At 43.2% G+C, this 12,764-nt stretch overlaps 1 protein-coding gene across 3 annotated transcripts in view; it reads right to left on the reverse strand.

Moving 5' to 3' along the window:
- Positions 1-5,760: 5,760 nt before the first annotated feature.
- LOC308284520 (sickle tail protein) overlaps positions 5,761-12,764 on the reverse strand; it is a 62,671-nt gene continuing 55,667 nt past the window's right edge. For all 3 annotated transcript variants that reach the window (XM_080725173.1, XM_080725171.1, XM_080725172.1), the window contains 4 exons: positions 12,450-12,518; positions 9,421-11,439; positions 8,231-8,341; positions 5,761-5,923 (listed from right to left, as the gene is read on the reverse strand). In XM_080725173.1, coding sequence (XP_080581299.1) covers positions 5,897-5,923; positions 8,231-8,341; positions 9,421-11,439; positions 12,450-12,518 — 2,226 coding nt within the window. In that variant the 3' untranslated portion in view covers positions 5,761-5,896. The remainder of the gene's footprint in view (positions 5,924-8,230; positions 8,342-9,420; positions 11,440-12,449; positions 12,519-12,764) is intronic.

Genomic DNA, 12,764 nt, shown 5'->3' on the forward strand with positions numbered 1-12,764 from the left:
AGGCCTAGGTTTTGTGTGTGTGTGTGTGTGTGTGTGTGTGTGTGTGTGTGTGTGTGTGTGTGTGTGTGTGTGTGTGTGTGTGTGTGTGTGTGTGTGTGTGTGTGTGTGTGGGGGGGGGGGGGGGGGGGGTCATTAGAAAAACTGTCATTAGAAACACAGAGGGTTCCCAGTTCGATCCTGGGCTCCCCCAGAGTTGATGTCGAAGAGTCCTTGAGCAAGACTGAACGCCCAGTTGCTCCCGGTGAGCAGGTTGGTGCCTTGCATGGTTTGGCCATCGGTGTGTGTGTGTGTGTGAATGGGTGAATTTAATGCACAATCTCTGTAAAGCGCCTTGGATAAAGGTGCTATATAAATGCACCATGCATATACAGGAAGACTGTGGAATAATGAAACATGGAATTTAACATAACCCTTTACTGCAGAGTAATAAAAAGCCTTTTCTTAAAAAGAAAAGCCTAACATAAAGATAAGGCTAATAAATAAATATTTTCATTTGATATTTCGAAATACTTTTAATCACTTCAAGTGGATAACATAAATGTAGAAAACATTTTAACAAAGCTACATGCCTTTAAAATAGGATTTTTTTTTGAAGATTTTGTCATCTTGCCAACCCCAATACAATACAATACAATATAATATATATGCTGACAGTGAAGCTTAATTTCTTTGATGACATTCGTGTGACCTGATGGCAGCTGAATGTTGGACTCAGCAGACTTGAGTGACATGGCTGTGACTGGTACACATTATGTGTGGTTAATTACATTTCCATATGTGATGAGAGACAGGTGTGGAGGGCTAATGGCCTGCCAGCCGTGGCCCTGGTTAAAAGGACAGATTTCAACAAGGACAAAATTCTCTACTGTATGTCAAGGACTCCTTGGGCAGATATACAGTACCGGACATGTTTTTCCTCGTCTTTATGAGCGGTGCTCCTGGAAGGAGCTGAGCTCCAACATCTGGCTTTGTCCGGTTCACAGAAAATCTCCGGTCCCCAAAACATGTCTGGGACCCCAAAAATGTGAAGCGTGGCCTACATCTGGCCTAGATACGGCCTACAATATCTTGGCAAAAATCAGCTCAAATTTTGTTGTTATCCCAGAGTCCCATTGGCCAAGCTTCACAGGGCGCTGTGATTGGCCAACGGGATGCTTGCTGATGAAATTAAGTTATACATAGCACTGTTCACTTCACACTAGGTGTGATTTTTTAATTGTGGGCTCGCTTTAGTGAGCACTATGTTGTCCTCAGCCACATTTTTTGGCACGCTAATATTTCCAAATTCTTTGAGCTACAAATTTTGTTCAAATTTCAAAAGTTATGTGTGCTTGTATTTCTTGTTACAAATTATAATACTTTTTGACATTTTTGAATTCCTATGGGAAATTAATTCTGTCTTACAATTTTAAGAACATAATAACAGTTATATTAGCATGCCCATGTACTGCTGCACTCTCACTCTCTTGAGGAGGGATGTGTACATATTTTCTACGGTAGCCTACATAAATTCTGCCTGAACCCGACCATACCCGAACCCGACCCGACATTAGGGTAGGTTAGGGCCTAAAATGTATGCTAATTAGTCGGGCCGGGAAGGGCCTCTGGCTCAATGAAGTGATAGAGTTCTCAAATTCTTCCCAAACCCGACCCGATGTTTTCGGGGCCGGGTAGGGCGGCCGGGTAGGGCCTAAAATGTATGCTAACTAGTAGGGCCGGGCCGGGCTTCGGACCGCCCCATTTAGGGCCCAGTTAGGGCCCAGTTAGGGCTGAGCCTTCATTTTCAGGCCCGTTGAGAACTCAAGCCTACATGCCTTTTAGTCCAAGATATATAGGCTAATGGAAGAGGGCCACAATGGAAACAATACTAATATAAACCCAAGCTGAGGCTGTCCATTGTGTGTGAGAATTAGACCTAGGCCTACTTCCTCTCACTGTTGATAAGGACATCATCGGGCAAATAAGGAATTCACAGTTAAGAAATCCATAGTAAGTAAGAACAGTCTCAATTGCCACAGCCAGACATCCACATCCACTAATTGGGCAATCCTAATTAACTCCAATTAGAAATGCAAATCAAGGATCCACATCTTTGATTAACAAGCGCCTGAGTTCCTTGTTGGTTTGTGGCCGTCCTCTGTTGACGCAGCCCAGTTGTGGGGGATAAGAAGAAGAAAGTATGGGGACATTGGAAATGTTGTAATTAATCTCTGAATGCTTGAAGTGAGATACTTCTAATTACTCCCCAGCCCCCTCCCCTCCCCTCTGTGTTGCATCTCTCCACACTTTTGGACTAGCCAACTTCCCTTCGTTAGATTGGTTGCAGAGGAATTACAGCCTAATTACACAGAGAGGGCATTGGGATTCATCAGGCTCTGCAATTTGCATACAGGCTAATTAGCATGGGATGGAACTAATTACTAATAATTTAGCCAATTACAGACCTTGGGTGTCTCATTACAGTCTGCCTGCGCCGATACATCGGCATATATTGACAGTGCATAGCCCATTGGATCAGTAGCCTAGTCTATAGACCATCTGTAGTTTATAGAAGTTATGGTTGCTTTTCTTGATTTGGGTTTCAAACCAACAAATGATAGCCTAATTCGACATAGTTCGTTTTAACTAGCTAAAATGTCAAAATACAAAGCACAAATCCACAATAGGTTTGTAATATGATGGTATATTCTATTAGCAAACAATGATCAAAAGATGCAGATTTGAGGAGGTTGAATAGCTTTTCTGGATCATTGTCACCCACTAGTCTTGTATGTCTATACTGCCCTCTTCTGGCGAACGACAACATGGCATATTTTGGAACATCACAGAGGCAGACAAATTAACATTTTCAACAGTCTTGGAAGCCCTTTATTAATTCGTTTCCCAACCTCACAACCATCTCAGTACTACAGGACCTTTGTACAACATGGCCGACATCTTTACAAAATCAGATAACACAATTATTTACAGGACTGTGCAAACACAAAATAAGGTCTCTCAAATGGACAGATAAATATCTAAAAGGCATGCATAGGTCAGAGCTTTGGCAAGTTAACAAAAAAATAATATTTGTATACACGCAAAGAGGTTTTGTTTTCTCTCACATAAAACACTAGCAACTATAGGTTATGATTGAATGCCAGCTATAACACAGTGTTTCACAGTTCTTAATACCAAATCCAAAGTTGTAGATATCAAAATGGCAGGTGCCATTTGAAAAGGTAATTTATCCACGATACACAGTAAAAAGGTTGTCAAAAAGTTGTCATCATTATGGCAAAACTGAACACTTTGGCATTTCAGCACATATACAGGGAGTTGCTGCCCCAGAGGGCAGAGAAATAAAAGCAACGCGACGGCGGGGTATCCAGCACTGGTGGAAGACAATTACATGGCTGACTAGAACTCAGTGTTTCTCAAAGTGGATTTCAGGGAGTCTCTATAGCAGGGGTCTTCAACGTTTTCAGGCCAAGGACCCCTTAGTTGAGAGAGAGATGAAGCAGGGACCCCCACAACCTTTTCATAGATTCCATATAGTTGCATTAATTGTTTGACAGCACAATCATCAGTGTATTTTGGATTAATGTCAATTTGTGTTATCAAATATGTAACCACTTGAACCGTCAATACTTAATAAAGTTGACCTTTCACTCTGTACTTAGTGTGCTCTTTTTTCCCCATCTACACCAAACCTCTTTGCTGAAACTAGCCGATCTACAAGCGCTGCGAGGCGTTGTGAGCTTGTATCTGCTATTTTTGGCTAAAGTTCTCAGAATATGGACGTTAGGGTTCAAGTGGTTAATACAAAAAAGTAGAAAAAAGTTTATTTGGGGACCCCCTGTAGTAACTCTGTGGACCCCTAGGGGTCCCGGACACCCTGTTGAAGACCCTTGCTCTATATAGGTTCCTTTAAGTCTGTAAGTTTTACAGGGTACAAATGGAACCACTGGACTAGATCATGTTCATTTCCTAAATCCTGGTTCAGGCCAAAGATTTGCGACGAGATGAAACCGTTGGAGAAAAATCACAGCCATCAGAATTAACAGCAACTGATGTAGAGAGCATTAGATAATGTTAATGGAGAAATGTATTTCAATTCAATTGGCTTATAGGAATGCGTCAAAAAACCAAAACAACTCCATGAATACAAGGCTGGAGTGTGTAATTGATAGAAGATAAGTCATTTTCCGTGAACTACTCCTTTAAGCACTCAGAGCTGTAATGCATATACATTTTGTAGGATACAAATAAACCATATTATATATTATGGTACGCTGTACTTCTGCAACATGTCTGGTTCATACTGAACATTGTCTTATGATTCCAGACAGTGTAGATTTTTTATTTATTTTGTTTTGTAAAGGAGGAATAAGTTGACTTGGCACTGGCAGTGTGTAAGAGCTTGGAAAAAATATATTTTGTTTATTCAAACAATTCACTACAGCTCTAATTAAAATAAAACATTTCTAATACCTCTATATATATTGTATCATGTTTGTTGCATATCTGTTGTAGCTATACATCTTTGCCTTCATTTGACATTTAAAATCTACACAGCCTTGATACCTTTACACAATAAATTCTATAAACAATATATTTCACATCTCTCTCTTTTTCTGTAGATACAATTTGCATATCACACAACTTAATTTTTTGAGGGCCTGTGTTTTTCTAACAAACATATATTCAACACCATCAAATGAATCCACACGTTTCTTACACATCAAGAGTCAGAAACACTTGGCACCAATTATTAACAGCAAATAAGCTCTGTATTTGCATATTGCTAATGACACATATCGTATGTTGTGAATGAGTCACTCAGACCAACAGCAAATTGGAGGGAAGCCAAACAAGGTCTCTATTCACAAAGTTCAGGATGAGAAATCAATATTTTTTAATGTTATTCTAAAACACCCTTTAAAACATTTCTTTCTGCATAAAAAGTAGTGTTTCATGAGACGATCAAATAGATGAATAAATGACTTTCTTTGAGTGCATTCTTTCATCCGAGGCACCCCTACTGTACATTATATTCATCATTTTCACTCCCAGCACAAATATTTATGGCATATTTTAGTGATTATGTTGCGAGGAAAACGTAGAGATAATAGCCATTTTGGTTAGAAATGTCTGAAAATAACTTTGAATTTCAAGTTTAAAATAATACTAAATATAAGTGTCCAAATAAATTCTAAATATTATCAAATTATCTCACGGCACCCCTGGACTGCCGTGCCCTGGCACCCATTTGAAAACCCCTGGAATAGAGTCCCCGTACTTCCCAGGTCAAAAGATTGGTCATATGTACCCCCCCTAAAAAAAAGGTAAACCTCATATAAAAATAATATCACTTAAGTAACAGACCGTCCCTTGAAGTGTGAACACATGGAACTCACCACTCACAGTCTGTATGCTAATATGACACGGTATGGTTTGCATTTTGAACACACCAAGGTACCAACACACAGTGTCATCACGTCACTGCACGTCCTTCGCAGTCGTCGCGGTTGCGCGCGGGACTCGGCCGCCGCGGCTCCCGCCAGTCAGCTTCTTGCCGTGGCCCGAGGACACGGCGGACGCCAAAGTTCTGCCGCCCTTGCCCCCCACCGGACTCACCGAGGAGGCGTGGAGGAGGGAGGAGGAGGAGGACGGAGGGGAAGGGGAAGGGGAAGAGGACGAGGGGGAGTTGGGGGACAACGAGGAAGAGGTGGAGGAGGAGGAGGAGGTGGAGGAAGAAGAAGAGGAGGAGGAGTAGAAGTTGCACGGGGCATTGCGGGCGCTGGTGGTGCAGGTGGGGAGGGTGAGGTGACGCTGCTGGCTGCCGTCGCTGCGGGGGGCGTGGGGGCGGGAGGGGCACGGCGGGGCCCGGGAGTCACCGCCGCCGCTGCCGCCGCTAGCGTGGGATGGAGACGAGCCGGGGCTAGAGGAGGAGGAGGAGGAGGAGGAGGGGGAGGGAGGGAGGAGACGACTCAGACTGAGAGACGGAATCAGAGACTTGTGAGGCGACGGCGAGCTGACAGGAGGAGAGGCAGGCAAGCCAGGGAGAGCCTGTTTGGAGTGGCAGGAGGTAGCAGCAGGAGGAGGAGGAGAGGACAGACAGGAAGCGGGAGACCGAGGAGACGAGACAGAGTCTTTCCCGGTGGAGACGCAGGAGGAGGAATTGGAAGAAGAGGGGGAGGCAGGGGAGGAGAGGTTTGGAGCGCTGTGAGTAGCAGACAGACTGGCGGACGACTGTTTTCCAGAACTATGGCACAAGGCTGGGATCTTAGAAGCGGGTAAAGCAAGGAAAGAATGGTTACTATCCCCAGCTGCTGCTCCAGCACCTCTGCTGTTAGCCTGCGGACAGAGACCACGGACACCCCAAGTCAGCACATGGACTCAACATCCCAAAGGGGGAATGGCAATTAAAGCAGGGGTTCCCAAACCTTTCCATGCCAAGGACCCCCAAATAGCCATAGCCTGTAGATACTCAATCAATCAATAGCCGATCTGCCAGCTTGTACATGTGCTATCTTTGTTCTTTTTTAAATGTTTGAAAAACCTTATGTCATGTCGACAATAATGACATGACCAAGATATGGGTGCCAGGTTGAAAGTGGTTAAAGTGGCACAACCAAAGAACACTAGCTCTTCTTGCTGTGAACATTTGGTGTAAATAGCCCATCTACAAGCTCAGGCCGTGTTGTGAGCTTGTAGATCAGCTATTTTGTGTAGAATGTAGAGGGGAACAGGCGTTTAGTGTGTACACTCACAGACTCATGATGTGAAAAAGGATTTAGGGCAAAGGTAAAACATGGCAATACAATGAATTTGACTGATGAAAATAATGTGTCATTGTGCATTACAGGATGGCATACTGTACACATGCATGCTATCAGTGCATAATAAATATTGTACTATGTACTTAATTTTAAGTTGATCCCACAATTTATGTAACCCATTCTTTTTACCCAGTGCCAATTGCTAAGGGTAATCCTGGGCGCTATCTCTCTTTCTGCCAATCTGGGGAGAGCAACGAACTGCACTCATGCTTCCTTCCTTCCTCAATGCACTTCGCTTCTTTCCACCTGACAGGGGGGAGTTTCCCCGGCTGGACGTAGCGCATGGAAGGAACACGTTATTCCAACCAGTTCCCCTCTGCTGGCCAGGGGGAGGCAGTATAGAGACCAGGATTACTGCATGCTTTTTGTGAGGGAACCTACCCTAGGGGACACGGGGAGAACATGCAAACTCCACACAGAAAGGCCCCTTTGCCAAGGGCATGGGCACTGATGACACAGAGGAGAGAACATGCCCCCAGCGGGAATCGCACACAGGGCCTTCTAGCTGTGAGGCGACAGCACAACCGACTGCCCCACCATGCTCCCATGAAAACCCAGGGTGAAGAGGACAGTAACAGCACAGTGACAGGAAAAGGAAAAGCACAAAAAGAGAGCAAAAGACTTTAGGATGAACATGCGCCCATCCCGGCCACACACTGAATGACAATAGACAGCAGCACACACAGTGAAGCTGAGACATTACAACTAAACAGAAAACAGAAACAAGGTGCAGTTCACTGAATAATGACAAGAACAATGGACAGACAGAACACTTCCTGGTACTCATCTCTTACAGAAAGTACCAAGAGCTAAACGTTACCATCATGTTCTGTTGAACACCAAACCTAAAGTAGGCTACACCAGACCAGTGGTTCTCAACCTTTTCAGGCCGCGTACCCCCCAAATAACTTGTTAGATCACTCAGAATAATCATAGGCCTATTTGAACTGTAGACCCCCACAATAAGTATATTTGAACTGGAGACCCCCACCCTGACAAGCACTTGGAATTGTAGGAGTTGAGGCATTACATTAAGTTTGATAAATATTGTGAAAATAGCAGATCTACAAGTTGTGAGATTGTAGATAGGCAATTTTCCTTTCTTATATTGTTTGACAATTTGGCCAATGTTTGACCAGTTTTTATAGCATAGTTTGTTTGATTATTTTTGATGCAGTTTCTTCTTTTCTGTTGTTTCTTTTTTTTAAAGGTATTAACACAGTCTAAAAAGTCCTTAAATGGTCACTTCACTCTCATCTGGGGATTTAGGGGACCTGTGGTCCGGTCCCCAAGATCATGTGGGGACACACAGGTTGAGAACCACTGCACTGGACAACTAGACTGTTATTCCACACTTGGTAAAACTGTAATGGAGCAGATGTCTTCACTCCTCAGGGTAGAAGTACCTGTCTGAAGGGCCTCTGAGGGTCCTTGGCTGGTTTCTCTGGCGAACCAGGGGAGAGTGAGTGGCGAGACCTGGAGCGCTGTCCGGAAGAGGGCGAACCGCCAACGGAGGTCTAGAACAGAGGCAGTTACATGTTAGAAACGGCATGTGATTATGTTATGCTGTAGAGCAAAATGCTGTGTTAATTGAAACACACACCAAAGTAGGACATTTGTGTAGCGTGCAAGATATGGTCGCTATCGGGCAGAAACCTGTATAATAACCTGTATATAATGTATATATATATATATATATATATATATATATATATATATATACCTCGATATATATACATACTGTACTATATGGAAATACAAGGTTTCTGCCAGACAGTATTAGAATACAAGAGAAAGAGGTGAATTGTCATCGTGTCCACATAACAATTCATTTCCTAGTAACACCCACAGTAGGCACACCATGCATAAAAACAGACAGACGTTTCAAAGCCATACATAATTTCTTTTCTACAAGGAAAATAAATAAAGCAACATCAAAGTGACAGTTCTCCAATGAGAATGACATTTTGATAAGTTTGTCAGCCAAAGCACTTCCAGGCTATTTCAACTTAGTAGCATCTACTACAAGAATGTATAAATCTGTGCAGTCAACTAAATTGTTCAAATTAAAAGGTAAGTCAATTGTAAATTGGATACATTAGAGATTAGAGATTTCTTTCAGTTCATAATATTTGGCAGTTCAATCAATAGATTATCACAGACTCATTACATTTTATTGAGATTCTGCTGAAATGTTTATTTTTACATGAAATACTTCAGGCATTTTTCACAATGTAGTGAGAATTGCCTGAAAAACTACTTTTATCATTACATTGTTAATTTTGATTCAGATTCCCACACAATTACATTTGTTCTTGTTAAGTGCTAAGCTGTAAGAAGGGACTGATTAAACGAATAAATAAAAAGAACAAAAAAACAAAACACATAATCAAAAGATGTAACAGCTCCAACAAACTCACAATTCTGCATCACCGCTAGTAGACAGTGTAATTCATTTTGCGGGGTAAGATCAATGAAAGGTAGGATTCATAGCAGCACAGACAACATACTTGTTGCATTCAGTCAGTAACAGCAGAGACCCAGCCACCAGCAAAGTTTAAGCAGTAAGTTAAAAGGAACTTTAGACCCGTCAGACCTGTCTCTTGGCAGATGTAGCCACAGTCTCCTTGGGAGGCTGTGCTTTGGCCTTCTTAATTTGTGGCGACTTCAAGATCTGAGAACCCGGTCTCTTGGAGGGACTTTTCTCCCTTTCTCGCCTTACTTTGCCTGTGGGTTGAGGCTCCTCTGAAGGGGAAGAGATGGGGGAAATGTTGTCCACGCTTATTTCCAGCTGTTTGATGGACTCTTCTAGACTATTTATTGAGTTGTATGCACTCCTGCAGAGCTCTTCAGTCCGAGTTGGTGTCTTTGGATGGCTGGTGTTGATAGAAGAAATGCCGTTATTAAACGTGTCACTTTTCCCTAATTCTGTCTGTTGTTTGATGCTGTTGATCTCAAATCTCCTGGTCTCCTTTGACTCCTTCAACTTGTTCTCTGGTGCTAACTCTTCTTCCTCCTCGTAGACGACAACCTCAAGAGTTTTCTTCCCTGGTTTTGACGTTCCAGTTCGAATGGCCTGGCTGATGGCCGCTAGTTTGTTTTTGGGAAACTTGAATTTGAACTTCTTCTTGGTTTCTGATTTACTAGGAGAGTCTGATTTACCCATGTCTTCAGTATTGGGAAATAGACTACTATCAAATGTTTTCAGCTTTCTGTTTGCTGTCACCTCAAACTTTGCTTCGCTTGTTTCACTCCAACTCTGCAGACTTTCTTCTCCGCTTTGTTCTTCTTCATACTCAATACTTGCTGATGGTAAAATCCTATCCAGCTCCTCCTCAGACTCAAAGATTGTGGAAAGACGCTTGTATGCAGACTGGATATCCATGGGCTCATTGAAGACGATGATAATAGGTTTACTGTCATCGTTGTGGTCAGAGTCTTGCTCCCTCTGCTTTTCGTTTGTCATGATGTTCTGCACCTCTGGGCTATTGGCTTTGGCTGTGTCCTGGTGCTCAACTTTAGACTGCACCTTTACTCTGTTCTTGGAGATCCGGAGAGAATACTTATCAGTTGGGGGTGGGGGAGGGGGAGGACCCTCGTCATCAAACAGATCAGGACTCAAGCTACAGCCTTCATCTGTATAACTCGATTGGTCTCTGGACATCTGCCGTGGTTCCTCATGGTTGTGCTGTTGAGAACTTGGGCTGTCGGTGAAACTCACTGAAGTTGGGACAACATTGTGGGTGGGACTAACAGTTATACACTCCTGACTTGGTTCTGTGGCCTCTGACACCAACCCATCAGTTGGAACATTCTCTTTTTGCAACGTTACGACAACTGTCAAATTTGACTTCTTCCCTGCCAGTGCTGTGTTTGGTGAAGATAACTGTTTGTCCTCATGTTTCTCATCAAAATTTGGGCAATTGTCTTTTGTTTGTAAAGTTATTATTGTTGTTAGCTTCACCTTCTTGTCTCGTTGTACTGAGTTCGGGCTCGGTATTTGCTTGACCACTCCCTCCTCAATCCTCTCATCCAAACTCACCGGACTCATTATCGTTGGCTCCTCCACATTCTTGATCTGCTCAGGACTTGGCGTATTGACCACAAGAACATTTTGTGTTTGTAAAGTCACAACTGGCACCGTGGTTTTCGCAGTTGGTACTGGGTTCGGGAAAGGGACCTTTTCAACATCCTCCTCGTTTTCTTGGCAAGGACTCGTGTCAAGAGTAGGATCACCTTCTGCCGATGGTAACTCTACCACTTTCTTTGACACAGCTAAGTTTTGTTCAGGCAATTGTTGAACCAAATGTTTCTCTTCCTCAATGTTCTGATCAGGACAACTGGAATCTTTCTCAGCTTCAGTATCTTGCTCCAGTCCAGGTCCCACGGTTTGATTACCAGAGCAACCACCACCTTGGTCATCCAACACTGCGGGTTCTGGCTCAGAAGATACCTGGTGATCAGATGTCATTAGCTCAGGATGATGTTTTAGTTCAGGAGGATTTTGATTGGCCACCTGTAAGGGGGGCGGTGCCATCTCTTCTTCTTTGCATTGGGTATTTGCTTCTGGTGCTGTATTGTGAGCAGTCAGCTGTCCAGTGACATAATACATGACCTAAAAATAACAGGGAAGGAAGGGGAGAAACGAGAAGTTTATCAGTACGAAATCCTGTTGCTCTAAAAAAAACACATCAAATACAGAGATTTAAACAGAGATGTTGAAAGATCAAGTCAACATTATTTTGTTCCCAAGTGCAATAGATACAGATGCTGTTTTTCTAGCTGGGCTAATCATTTAGGGAAATGAACAAATAGCCAAACTAGGGGTTCTTCATGATTCTGAATCCATTGTTTTGCATGAAAAACATTCCTTGGGCAAAGTTTCGGCCTCACAAATGAATTCATGAATGAATGAATTCATGAATTCATGGAGATTGTTTTTGTCGCATCTCTGAGCCAATAATTTGTATTTGTAATGTATATATATTCAAAGATTTGCACAAATCTCCATGAATTCAATTCTTCATGGAGTGTGTAATTGATAGAAAAGATTGATATTTTTGGTGTGAACTACTCCTTTAAGGTAAAGACAATAGAAAGATATGGGGAAGTTTTAACCTGACTCCGCCAGATGGTGGCAGACTGGCAGTAGTGCGTATGCTGCATATACCGCACTACTTTTACCATCTGGACTTGCTCGGGCAGACCCGATGTATGGGACGGGCCATTTTTTCCAAGTTCTTTAGCAGGTGATTGGATGGGGCCGTCTGTCTATCACAGTCTGGGAGTGCCAACTCCAACCACTCATATTGGCCTGTCTGCATGACGTTACACCCCAGAATCCGCCTCCTGGGTTTACACGTGGTCTGCAGTCAGACTCTACTGGCTCAGAGCCGCTCAGAGCCCGCCCGTAGCTGCCGCTGATTCGTCCGGCCCGGGACTTTAAGAGTGATTTCAACTCTCCCTGAGCAGGTTCAGATGGTAAAGTAGGGCGGTACGCACTACTGCCACCATCTGGCGGAGTCAGGTAAGGGAAGTTTGTCTCCTGTAGAATTAGCTCAACAAAGAAAGAACACCTCCTTGTACCAGGTTCATTGTACAGGAGGTATATTTTGTATATCTTACCCTGGGACTGACTGGTGGACTGTTGTCGTCATCTTTGCTGAACAACGGGTTGTCTTTCCAAAGCTGAATCTAATTGGTAGGACAGCATGTTAAAGGATGAACTGGGGTACAAATCATGATGGTTTCAATTAAGGTACAGCATGCTTTACTGTAGTTATCAAAAAGGAGGACAGAGCAGCCAAGGTGGGTTAGAGTACCGTGATCTCTTTATTAATCTTCCAATAGGCAGGCGACAGAGAACGACAGAGTCCACAGGCTACAATGGTAGAATGAAAAACAAAACAAAAATACAGTACAGCCAGGAAATCAGCCGTT

Source organism: Nannobrachium achirus, assembly GCF_963921795.1.
Source record: "Nannobrachium achirus genome assembly, chromosome: 5".
Classification (NCBI taxonomy): Eukaryota; Metazoa; Chordata; class Actinopteri; order Myctophiformes; family Myctophidae; genus Nannobrachium; species Nannobrachium achirus.